The sequence below is a fragment of the Leptonychotes weddellii genome, chromosome 2 (assembly GCF_054177405.1).
Source record: "Leptonychotes weddellii isolate Sample4059 chromosome 2, ASM5417740v2, whole genome shotgun sequence".
Taxonomy (NCBI): Eukaryota; Metazoa; Chordata; class Mammalia; order Carnivora; family Phocidae; genus Leptonychotes; species Leptonychotes weddellii.
This window is the reverse complement of record NC_138370.1, coordinates 104,840,855-104,854,791: the sequence shown is the minus strand read 5'-3', so window position 1 is coordinate 104,854,791 and position 13,937 is coordinate 104,840,855. Positions and strand designations below refer to the sequence as shown.

General features: G+C 33.2%; 1 protein-coding gene across 2 annotated transcripts in view; it reads right to left on the bottom strand.

Moving 5' to 3' along the window:
* Positions 1-6: 6 nt before the first annotated feature.
* The window catches only part of EIF4E (eukaryotic translation initiation factor 4E), a 42,021-nt gene continuing 28,090 nt past the window's right edge, over positions 7-13,937 (bottom strand). The window contains exons 3-7 of one of the 2 annotated variants that reach the window (XM_081812103.1): positions 7,450-7,545; positions 4,576-4,639; positions 3,757-3,870; positions 2,315-2,454; positions 7-198 (exon numbers count right to left, since the gene is read on the bottom strand). In XM_081812103.1, coding sequence (XP_081668229.1) covers positions 84-198; positions 2,315-2,454; positions 3,757-3,870; positions 4,576-4,639; positions 7,450-7,545 — 529 coding nt within the window. In that variant the 3' untranslated portion in view covers positions 7-83. The remainder of the gene's footprint in view (positions 199-2,314; positions 2,455-3,756; positions 3,871-4,575; positions 4,640-7,449; positions 7,546-13,937) is intronic. The other variant, XM_081812104.1, reaches the window with a different exon arrangement.

Below are 13,937 nucleotides of genomic sequence, written 5' to 3'. Positions count from 1 at the left end.
TGCTTTTGAAGAGGCTTTGGTTCAGCTCCCAAATCTCGATTGCTTGACGCAGTCTCCTATGAGAATACTCAGAAGGTGTCTTCTTAAACAACAAACCTATTTTTAGTGGTGGAGCCGCTCTTAGTAGCTGTGTCTGCATGGGACTGATAACCAATCACTATCTTTGGAGGAAGTCCTAACCTTTCCTTGTATACCCTCCTAGAAGAAGAAAAAGAAAAACAGTAGCCATTAATTTTTATTCACACACACCAAATTTGATATTACTTTACATTAAAAACAAAGTCCAGAGAGTGAAACAGGAAATTGTACACCCTTTTCCTTTTAGCAAAATTTACTCTTCATTTTTCACAACAATCTCAGTTAATCACTTAACCAATATTTAGACTCTACTATGTTATCAGGTACTGTGTAATTACTAATAAATCAATAATAAGCAAAGCATGGACAGTCCCTGGGTGTTTATAGTATTTGATTATTTATAAACAAATAATCACAAATACATATACTGGAGCTGTATCACATGCATAACTCATTTATACAAAATTAATTGTCTACATGTCTACTTTAATTTTCTGAAATAAAATGCTACAATTATATTTTACATATAAATCATAATAAATATTGTCTATTACTGCAAATTATTTACTGTAATTATTACTTTATATTTTCAGAGTAATTTAGAACATACATGATTTCTGCTTTATATACTAGCTCTGCAACCTAATTTTCAAATAACATTTGACTCTATTTTAAGAACAAACTATGATGAGTGCCAAAGTGGGTAAGTATAGGGGCTGTGATATTGTATAACAAGGATGACCTAATCTTGTCTGTGAAATCAGAGAAATTTCCCCTTTAAAAGTCATGAGGTTGAAAGTAAAATGTTGAGAGAAAGAAGCACATCTGAAGGCTGGGAAACAAAATAAGGCTACAGCTCGTAAGGAAAAGGAGTATGAGCAAAAAGGATGACAAAGTAAAATTGGGGACAGATCATAGCATCACAGGTAAAGTAGGAATCCAGACATTTATTCTCAAGAAAAAATAGCAACACTTCAAAAATAAACACCAAAATAAAGAGATATACATTTATACATATTGGAGCTAAATTCTCCAATATGATACCAGGACAGTTTTATCCATACTCCACCTTCCAGAAGATTCTACTACCTTCCTTCAAATAGTTTCTAAAAATAATTTTAGGATAACTAAAATAACTATTATCAGATTTATATTATGATACAATGTATTCCCTTCCATTATACTTAACCATTAAAAATGCCAGAAAGCCAGAGCACTGAGCCATGTAACTTGGAAGGGTTAAAAAAAAAAAAAAAGAAAGAAACCCTCCCTTGAAAAACTGAAGTCAGATATTTCACAAAGATTTCAATAATTTTTAATACTGACACAAATACAAGATTTTCAGAGGAAAGAAATTCACACTTATTTTTAAACTGTTTTCAAATATGAAATCCCCACAACTAATAAGTTTTGATGCTGACAGAAAGATTAGATTACGACCACAAATCAACAGTCAACTTTTCTTTTAGAGAAAACCTCTGTAGCATGAAACCTGGAGAATCTCCATACCTTTTAGTCCAGAAAGGACTAAAGGGGAATTCATAATGTTTGAAAAAAATCACAAAGGACAAACCAAACATTTTGTGACCGATAAGCAATACTTAATTTTAACACAAAATTTAAAGTCAAATTTTACTAACTTAAATGTAATAAAAAGAAAATCCCAGTTAACAATGACCAACGTATGGGGTGGGACGGGGACGGGAATGATAGGCAATTTTTGCAAGGAGTAATATTCACACACACAAAAATTAAAAAACATACACATGTGGGTTTTAAAAATATGTACAGAACTAAGACACATGTCACTGAAAATTTTATGTACAGTGTACACACATGTGCACAGAATACACATATACTATTTGCCAACACTCATGGAATTACTAAGAGTATTATAATATTAATGTTATGATTTTAAAGTAAAAAAAAGACAATATTGTCCTATGACAAATGAATAAAATGCTACATGCCAAAATAGAGTGCTCTAGTGATTGATTATATACTCCATTGTGAAGAAAAAGAAATTTTACAGAAATTAAAAAAAAAAAAAAGAAAATGAAAACCAACAGAACAGTTAAGGATTGTAAGTTTTCATGAAGACATTACAAGGAAAATAATGATCTACAAATCCAACTTTTTAAAGCTATAAATAACAGTACTTCTGCTTTTAGTTATCTTAATATTTTATTTTCTTATCTTAATATTTTAAAGGAAGTATACAAACAGCAAAACTTACCCTATATGTGTAACAGCCTCTCTGTTTTCACATTCAGTAGTCCATATTGCTATCTTATCACCTTTAGTTCTAACATTAACAACAGCTCCACATACATCATCACTGTAGTCATCAAAAGATTCTCCAATAAGGCACAGCAGCTTTAAAAAAAAAAATCAATCCCAAATTACATGAAATAAATTATACACTGCTTATTGAACTACAAATGTCTCCTATATTTGTATATATACAAAACTGAAACAGTTTTAAAATCAAAAGTTGACTTTTTGAATGTCTAAATTGTATTTATGTATATAGTTCTTTGTCCTGACTTTTTAAAAATTCATTTGTTTCTTTGTTATCAAGAACATTAACAGTTGTTTTAGCTTTTTTAGCAAATGGCACAATTGATGTCAGGGCAAATATAAAATGCAACTCATCTTAATATTCATCTGTTCTGCTGCTGCTTCTACTTGCCAGCAAATATTAATGGAATAACTGAATAGTTGCTCATGCTGCCTCTTGTTCTTGCTGTTTTTCATGAACACAATTTTTCTTTATTGTGGCAAATATACATAAATTTTACCCATTTTGACCATTAAAATTATTTTTGAGTATAGACAACACATGCCATTAAATCACTTTAACCATTTTTAAGGGTATGGTTCAGTGGCATTAAGTATACTGACAACATTGTATAACTATCACAACCATCCATCTCCAGAACTTTTGTCATCTTACAAAACTGAAATAACTTTTTAAAGTGGAATTCTAAAGTGTATTTACTGATAACCTCCCCCAAAGCAAAATTAAGTCTCTTCATTTAAAAAACAAAAACAAAAAAACCCCAAACAACATTCATTCAAATACTAACTGCTTAACTTAGTAAGTGCTAACTATAAATGAGACACTGTGACAAGTGCTAAGAATCCAAGAGAGACTATTATCCCTACTTCTGATAGCTTGGGGCTTAGAACTTCTCACTAGAGAAAATGACAGTTACCTCATATTTAATATAGGTTTTATAAAGCCAAAAGTTCCAGGTTATATCACAATATATAACACAATACATAAGGTAAATAATATCAAGCCACAATTTCATTGTTTGCTTCACTGATCTAAAAAATTTAGTATACAAAGTAATACTCTAAGAGGGCTGTAAGAACTTACATCATACAAAACGCGAGGTCCTGTAATTTTTAAGTTAATGAAATGACCAGGATGAGCTCTCTCATGGAAGATGAGAGTCAACTGCGAATCACTTTTTATCTGATTTGTACTATGGTATGGGGTTTCACTGTACCACTATGTAAAATATAGGGTATTCACATGATAGAACAAAATTGCTGGCTTAGATTTTATAGGGTGGGCATCCTTATCTCTTGAATTAAGTAACCGATGTAAAATGTAATCCAAATTAAGTTTTAGTATTCCAAAACTGCTTTATAATTTTAAAACCTTACTGTCTCTAGCCAAAAGCGATCCAGGTCACTTCGTCTCTGCTGCTTGTTCAATGTAATTAGCCATCGTCCTCCTCGTTTGTTTTTCTCATCTTCCCACATAGGCTCAATACCATCCTACAAGGTTAGGAGGTAATAATATTAGACAAAATTGTTACTTTAATTGGGGAGATCACTAGAAAAGAAGAAGCAACAACTCTATCAACTTCTTATTTTATTCTCCATAAAGCTATTATTGATGTAGTGGGGAAAAAAGTAGGCAGGACTTAAAGCCAGAGGCATGGGACTGCAGAATTAGAGTCCTGACAGATATTTATTAGCTATCAAACCTTGGGTTTCCTTTAATTTGAGGTTCTTAAACACTGAGAAACGGATACCCCTGAGAAGCTACATACATTTTGATATCTAGAAAATATATGCAAAAATTATGCAATTTCATAGTTAATGAATGCCCCACCCCCTACCACTTGACAAATCCATTTATAAATATAAATATCCCAAAGACCAATGCATCCCAGGTTAAAAATTCCTGACAAACTCTAGACCTCAGTCTACTCAAATGTATAAGAGAGACTGGACTGGATGATCAAAGCTCTCTTCAAAAATCAATCACAGTGTGTGCTCATAGAGTAAGACTCTCAATTTCAATTATTTATACCAATAGGGTAAAATTTGTTTATGCTAAAAGCCCAGTAAAACTAATTTATTTATTCTCCAAACCTCAGAGCATTAACTATTCCTAAGTTTCTGACAAGATTTCTTAATGTGTAACTGAATGGTCCAGTCTTATAATAAATATATGAAATCACCAGTTAAGCATACCTTAAAAAGTGAGTAGTCACAGCCTGGCATTAAATTACTAGACAACTGGATGTGGTTGTACAGACTAGGTAAAAGAAAAGGACAATTATAAACATAGAATATGTAATGCAGAGTTTAGGTACTTACATATATATTTAGAGAATATGATAAAAATAAAAAGATAAAAGTTCATGTTTACTTGTTTGTCTACTGAGTCAATTTCTGTAATAGACCAAACAGGTATCTTACTTACATATATATTTAGAGAATATGATAAAATAAAAAGATAAAAGTTCATGTTTACTTGTTTGTCTACAGAGTCAATTTCTGTAATAGACCAAACAGGTATCTTAATAATGATCAGTTCAAGAATCAGCACTTGATAGGATTTTTAAGAAAGTATTTTTAATGATTTTATTCTGACAAAAGTATATTTTGATATATTAGTTAACTCAGTGCATACATATGTATATATAAGAAACTGATAATAGGAGGTATGACGCGGCTTTAAGTACATGAAAGAATTCATGAGGCTAATGAGCAGTTTTAAACACACAAAAAAACAAAATCAAGGGAAAGTCAGGACTACATGACTAAAAGACAACACTAATATCCTTGAAGGCATCCTAGAACAGACCAATGGGTCTCAAATACTGCAGTCATTACTAGTCAGTCAGCATAGCAACCATTTGGAAAGCTTTGGAAAAAACAAACCAGCAAGCAAACAAAAACCACCCCAGGCCCTACTCCTTGTGATTTTAATCCCTTTATAGATAGGGTGGAACCCTGGAATCTGTATTTCTAAAATTTCCCCCAAATATCAATGTAACAGAATAACACTTGGGATGACTTAGATATTCACTAGCCTGAAGGTAGAAGGCTAAATCATTTGATCTCCTAAAGTTTCTTCTTGCAAAATTATTATAAAATTGGCAACAGAATAAGAATGCTTTGCCTGTCTCCAATATTAGTTGCAGAAACATGATCTTTACTACATCTGTAGATCATAGCCAATGCTATTATCCTTAGTCAGATTCTCTTGATGCTATTTTAACCCAGTCTAGAAATACTTCAAGTAGAGTTTTAAGAAAGGTTCTGGAATCCTTTGGATCACATTCCACAGATACATACAAATCCAATTTAGGGGAAGGTAGCCTAAGGCTGAATAAGATTTGTAGAGTTACTCAATGGTCACTCTTTCCAAACTACATTATCACTGGCAGCTTCCACTAGGCAACAAAAGAGGCCTGGATAGTAACAGTAACTATAGAATTAGCACTACCACTTTATGAAATTAACGGACAGGGTGGAAATGCTTTCTTCAATTGCATTCAAGGTAGAAATGCTTCTTTATGCTGTCTCCTTTCTCCTTCATGATGCTCTAAGGTCTATTAAGTTTATAGTAATGAGAATTTGTAATGACACATTTAAACAGAATCAGAGCACTACAGACAAGACTGGATAAATCCCAAAGGGCTCAACAGCTGTTTACTACTAAATCTGCCAGGAAAAAAGAAATTAAGAAATGCTTAGGTATTTAGAGAAAGCTACAGAATTCCTGCATATGTCTAAGTGTAAAAGTCCACTATGCAACGACATTGCTTACACATAACTAAAGTATGGGGCCATGTTCTAATTAGAGGCCCACTTAGAAACCCAATGATGTAAACTGGTGAAAAGCCAAACAAACCAGATAAATGCAGATCTGGTTCAGTGGGGGAAATGGTTCAAGACTCTTGCTCTTCCTCCTCCATAGGAGATTGGAGACTTTTTGGTTAAGAGGACTCAAACAAATACAAAGAAGAAAATCACTTGATGCTTTGATGAAGGGCAAAACAGAGCAACACTAGTTTAACTAGACAAATAAGCCTATGAATTACTGGGGATTTAAATATAGTTCCATTACTTTAAAAAAAGATAATGATTTCAGTATAAAGTGACCACTCTTAAAGTGCATAGCTTAAAATTTAAGAGTTTTCTCTAATTATTCTATGCTTTTTTGTTTTCCATGATTCAAATGCATACTAAATGCCTATTACGGGCAAAGCACTGCAAAGATACAGAAGAATACTGTTTCTGCCCTGGAAGAAGTATACATATATGAATCTTCTGACAATCTGTTCTTTTGTGTGGGCAAAATAAACTCAGGGGTTATGTTAATACATAAGAGTTGCATCACTGATTCAACATATATAGAATCCAAAAATATACTAGATGTACAAATTAGAATTTTTAGGTAACTGCTAATCAATTTACACCTCTTAAAAATGTTTTAACAAGTTTTATCCTTGAAATGAAAATTATTTTTCAAATAAATTACATATTAACTTTTTTTTTTTGAGAATCACTACTACAAAACATCTTGAAAACAGTTTTGACCCCCAAATCTTAACTTTTTGCTAAATCTGAAACAAAATCTCAAAGAATATCTTTAAGTTGATCAACTACCATCACAGATACTTGGACAAACCTTTCAGCCTTTGAAAAATCTCAGAATCCCTATCACAGGAAATCCCAGGTGTTACACCAAAAAGAATTTGCACAAATGGGAACCTAACAAAGCTCTGGAGTATTAGGCAAATGTATCTAGGCAACCAAGAAAAGGGATAGATTCCAACAAATTGTCAAAAGTTCTAGAAGCAAGAAAGGACTCTCAAGGGAAGGATCTCTTAGGACAAGAAATATAGAATATACACAGGGCTAAAGGATGACAAGACTGAAGCTTTCTAAATGATGAGATATAATCAATTCAAACAGTTGTGAGGAGACGGACAAACAAAAAGGTAGGTCTATAGATGCACATTTATTAGTTGTTTACCTTATCCTTCATTTTGTGAATGTGACTCAAAATGAAAAATTACACAATAAAACAAACATCCTAAAATGGTTACTTACGCCCAAAAGTCTTCAACAGTATCAAACTTAGAGATCAGCCGAAGGTTTGCTTGCCAAGTTTTGCTTTTATCATTTTTAAAAAACCAGAGTGCCCATCTAAAAGTAAAAAGTCAGTGTCAAACATGGTAGTTTTTAATTTACATTCCTAGCAGCATTCTTCACAATAGCCAAAGGGAGGAAGCAGCCCACCTCCTCACTGACAGATGAATAGATAAATAAAATGTGGTTTAAACATACAGTGGAATATGTGTCAGACTTAAAAAAGAAAGTCTGAGGATGAACCTTAAGGACATTATGTTAAGTGAAATAAGCCAATCAAAAAAGACAAACAGTATGAATCTACTTGTATGAAGTATCTCAAGTAATCAAATTCATAGAGACAGAAAGTAAAATGGCAGGGGCTAGAAGGAAAGGGAATGGACAACTGTTTAATGGGTACAGAGTTTCAGTTTTGCAAGATGAAAAGAGTTCTGGAGACTGGTTGCACAACAGTATGGATGTACTTAACACTACTGAACCTTACTTAAAAAATGGCTAAGATGGTGAATTTTATGTTATGGTGTATTTTACCACAATTAAAAATTTATTTTATTTTAAAAATAATTTTAAATGGTAGGTACTATTACAGTGGAAAATAATGAGTAGTTTTCGCTCTTTCATTTAGAAAGTATGTATTTTGTACCTATTTCCTAACAGATTCTCTGCTATACTTTAGAGACCCATTGAGGCTCATCCCCCAGAGTAATTCACAGAAATGTAATAGACAATTACAGTGTGGTAAGTGCTATGATAGAGATAATCAAGCAGTTACTTAAGAAAAACAGCAGAAGCACTTAACCAGAAAAGAAAGCAGGGAGCAAGAAAGCTGAATTTTCAGAGAAATGAAAAGGTACTAGCCAAGAGTGGAAAATGAGAGACTCCTAAAAAAGGGGGAACAACTATGAAATGCAATTCTCTGTTTACTCAAGCACACAAATGGGAAAATAACAAAATAAAGAGATTCACTGGGGAATGCTATCACAGATATGTTCTGAAAAAAAAAAAAAAGAAATAATGTATACTAGTTTCTACACATCTATATATAACTGTTAAAAATAAGTTTTATTCTAATACCTGGAAGATAAACTCATGTCACATCAAAGCTACACTTAAATATCCCAAGATAACATCTTTATTACAATTCTATTATCTGAATTACGATACCAAAGGTAACTCAAAAGGGAAATTTCATTTTCTCATTTAGAATAATGTTGTCTGAAGACAGGTTTCCAAACACATATATACATTTCATAACTCCATGATTAATGCTTGGATAATCTGACATAAAAATAAGATGCATTTCAACATCCACTTGATAATGTGAATTTGCCAAGCCGCTATCAAGGACAAAAAAGAAAAAAGCAAAGGCACAGAAATTATTAAACACACATGTAATAAGGTCAAGTACTATACTCTGGTCTTCCAAAATTAATTAAACCTTTCATCAAAAAATTAAAAATAGAACTACCATATCATCCAGCAATTCCACTTCTGGGTATTTATCTGAAGAAAATGAAAACACTAACTCAAATAGATATATGCACCACCCTCATGTTCATGCGGCATTATTTACAATAGCCAAGATGTGGAAACAACCTCAGTGCCCATCAATGAATGAATGGGTAAAGAAAATGTTTATGTACACAATGGAATATTATTCACCCACAAAAAAAGAGGAAGAAATCTGTCATTTGAGACATTGGATGGACCTTGAGGGCATATGCTAACTGACAAAGACAGACAAATACCGTATGTTCTCATTTATATGGGGAATCTTAAAACAAAAAACAAACTAAAAAACCAAGGTCATAAACACAGAAAACAGAGTGGTGGCTGCCAGAGGTAGGGGCTGGGTGAAAAGGGGTGAAGAGGGTCAAAAGGTACAAACTTCCAGTTATAAAATAAATAAATCATTAACTATATACAACATGGTGACTACAGTTAATGACAAGGTATTATGTATATGAAAGTTGCTAAGAGACTAAATCTTAAAAGTTCTCATTACAAGGAAAAAAAAACTTTATAACTACATATGGTGACAGATATTAAGTACACTTACTATAGCGATCATTTCACAATATACACAAATACTGAGTCATGTTTTACACCTGAAACTAACGTTATATGTCAATTATACCTCCCAATTAAAAATGATAATAAAACTGTTTTCTTTTTTTTTTTACTGCATCCAGCCACTGAACATATAAAAATTTATCCTAAGAAAATAATTAGATGATTAGGCAAAAATTTTGTACAGAAATGTTCTTAATGTTGGAAAATTTGGAAACATCTTTTGTGCTTTCAACAAGGGATCATTTAAATCCAGTTATCAAAATGTGGTTTGCAAATGCTTAGGGGACTCCGGGACCCTTTCAGGAGCTCTGATAAGAACTATTTTCATAATAATCCTAAGACATTATTTTATTTTTCACTGTGTTGACATTTGTACTAATGGTGCAAAAGCAATGGTGGGATAAATCTCCTGGCGTCTTAGCAAGTTCCATACAATGGGACCAAATTGTACTAGCAGTCATTGTACCCTTTACCTTCACCACCTCTCACAGTAACAACATCAGTTGCAGTTAAGAATGCCACTGACGAAGCAGTAATTATTGGTTTCATTAAATTTCAATCTATGTACATCTTTTTCATATTCTGCAAAAAATCAAAAACAACAAAAAAAACATTTCTGCATACCAAAGTACAATCAGTGCTTAATGAATTGAACTGTGACATGAACTAGCCACTTTTTTCATAGAACTCCATTTTAACCATGACTGATAGATAAACCAGGTTATTTCTTGAAAATAAGGAGAGTAAGCCTGATGCTTGTAATGTGAGCTTTCAGGAGAAAATCAGAATTTTGGAAAGCCTGCATGTGCCACTGAGACAAACTTACTAAAACTTAAAGACATTTCTGATGAGTTTAGCAGTGATATTATGAATGTTATGGTTTTCATACTGTATCATGAATGAGAAGTATCAATATCCAGAAGATCTGCATAACTCACTGAACCAATGTTTTCCAAATGACCCCTGGTGTGGCAAAATCATGCATGGGTAAAAGATCCATGCCAAATGCAAGACAGGCCAATAGATATTAATGTAACAGAGAAGGAAAGGTTCTTGGATATGGTTGCAGATTCTACATTGCAGCTGACCTATAAAAAACCTATTATCAAAGGAGAATATCTATAATTAATTTACAAGGCTATTAAAAAAATCCTCCTTTTCCAACCATGTACTTGTATGAGGTCATATATTCTTATACTTCCTATGAAACAACTTATCTCCTTCACAGACTGAATGCAGAAGCAGCTATGAAATACATACCACTAACTTCTGTTAAGTCAGGCACTTAAAGAGATTTATAAAAATGCAAAATGCTATTCTTCCCACTATATTTTTGAATATTTTTTCATAAAAAATTTATGTTAACATGCAATGGATTTTCTAAATGAATATGTAATTTTACATTTTCTCAGGTTTATATACTAAATGGAAATAGATAAAAATCTACATAACCAAAGCTCTGTGGGGTCCTCAATAAAAAGGTCATGAGACCAAAAGTTTGAGAACTGCTGACTTAAATAAAATATACACCAATAAAATAGACCACTATGCAGCTATTAAATAGAATAATTACGTGGATAAAGTTATTCCTAAGATGGACATGAAACCCAGAAGCCATGGAGAAAAGGTGGTACTGGACTACATAAAAATCAAAAACCTGAAAAAAAAAAAAAAAAAAATCCTGTAGAAAAAAAACCATGTAATCCCACAGACAATGTTAAAAGACAAATGATTTGGCTAATTCACTTTCAACCTAATGTCATACATGGATATGTTAGCATCCTTAATTACAATGCTTGGAAATAAACTTTTTTTAAAAAAAAATTATTTATTTTAGAAAGATGGGGGCAAAGATCTCAAGCAGACTCCCCGCTGAGCAAGAGCCCAAGGCAGGGCTTGATCTCACAACCCTGAGATCATGACCCGAGTCAAAATCAGAAGAGGGACACTTAACCAACTGAGCCACCCAGGCACCCTGTAAATAAAAGAATACCTGCCCCCCACCCCTAGACAAAATAACTGAGTGGACTGTCCACAGATAAAAACAAAAATGTTCAATATATATAAAACAGCTTTGCAACATCAATAAAAGAAATGTAAATTTAGGGACGCCTGGGTGGCTCAGTTAAGTGCCTGCCTTCAGCTCAGGTCATGATCCCAGGGTTCTGCAATCGAGTCCCACATCAGGTTCCCTGCTCAGCAGGTAGCCTGCTTCTCCCTTCCCCTGCTTGTGCGCTCACTCTCTGTCTCTCTCTCTCGGACAAATAAATAAAATCTTTTAAAAAAAAAAGCAAATTTAAAATGAGAAGACATTTTTTTTTTTTTAATAAATCAGACTAGGACCAACCACCTGGCAAAAATGTAGAAACCAGGAATTCTCAAACTGCTAAGAGCCTAAGCTGATAAAGGAGGATAATTTAGCAATTAAGGTTGTTAAAGCATAGTCTTTCACCTAAGAAATCTGAAATTTTGGGCCTCCTGGGTGGCTCAGTTAGTTAAGCATCTGCCTTTGGCTTGGGTCATGATCTCAGGGTCCTGGGATCAAGCCCTACATCAGGCTCCCTTCTCAGGGGGGAACCTGCTTCTCCCTCTCCCTCTGCTCCTCCCCACCACTCTCTCTCTCTCTCAAATAAATAAATAAAATCTTTCTAAAAAATGTGAAATTTTATCTTATAAATATATTCACACAAGTGCACAAAAACATACAGGAATGCATACAACACTGTAAATAGGAAACAAATAAGTCTATATACCCATTAATACAAGGCTGACAAAATACATGACTATTCATTTAATACAAAGCACCAGTTTAAAACAACGAGGTAAATCTGAACAAACAAAAATGTCAATAGTATTATCACCTGTATAAAAAAAAAAGATAGATATGCACATTGAAAAGCTATGGAATACTACAAACCAAATTTAACACTGACTACTCCAGGGAGCGAAGAAAAGTAAAATGGAGAAGAGAATAAATATGTGAGGAAAACAGAACTTTTACTTTATATACTTGTACCCTGATGATTTATTCTTTCTTATAATTATTATATATTTCTTAACAATGCATAATTATACAATATTTACAAAAAGTAAATAATGAGGAAACTACCAAGATCTGAACATAAAACATCTTAGAATATTTTTCTAAATGATATTATTATTGAAGTAGAATTCACAGAGAAATTGAAATCCTCAGAGACTTCATTTCAGTTTATCTACTAATGACATTTTCCAGGCTCTTCTCAAATTTTATTCAAGCTGTGAGGGATATATGCCTTGATTACTTCTCCCAACAATCAATAACAACAACACCAAAAACTGGGTTCACAGACAAAAGGCACACAGTTAGCTTTTTGTAAGATAACACTAAAAATGTGGAAAAAAAAAAATAGGGGCGCCTGGGTGGCTCAGTTGGTTGAGCTTCCAACTTTTAGTGGGGAGTATGCTTGAGATTCTCTCCCTCTGCCCCTTCCCCTGCTGTGCATGCATGCACGGTCTCTCCCTAAAATCAATAAATCTTAAAAAAAAAAAGATTAAAAAATACCTTACGGGTTTTGGTGCTATTCTTATGTTGAATTATATGAAACTGCCACTAATCAATCGTTGAACTTTGGTACAATGCTTTCCTGAGGAAGGATTTTACCCTTTATGGACTATTTGACCTTTGATGGCTCACTCATTAGCTGACGATCCCCACTGTGTAGAGAATTAATTTCTTCCTCACTACAGGATATGCTGAACCACAGTTCTCTTATGAAAAAACTACATAAAACATGTTTGGACTTTTATTTCAGTACGTCTACCATGATAATGAAGAAATTATAAAAAATATTTAGGCCATAAAGGGAAAATGTATTTTTTGGGTAAGTGAAACTATAGGTATACCTCAGAGATACTGCAGATGCAGTTCTAAACCACCATACTAAAAGCAAGTTTACAAAAAAGTAAGTCAGACTATTGAAGTTTTTGGTTTCCCAATACACATAAAAGTTATGTTTATACTATACTGTACTTTAGTAAGGGTGCAACATCGTTGTCTAAAAAACTAATGCATGTACCTTAATTTAAAAATACATTATTGCTAAAAACCATCATCTAAGCTTTTAGTGAGTCATAATCCTTTTGCTGGTGGAAGGTCCTGTTTTGATAATGCTGGCTGCTGACTGATCAGGGGGTGGTTACTGAAGGATGGGGTAGCTGTGGTAAGACAGACAACAGTGAAGTTTGCCACATTAATTGACTCTTCCTTTCACAAACGACTTATCTGCAGCACGTCATGCTGTTTGGATATTTTATCTGCAAAACTTCTTTCAAAATTGGAGTCAATCCTCTCAAACCTTGCTGCTGCTTTATCAACTAAGTTTATGTAATATTCT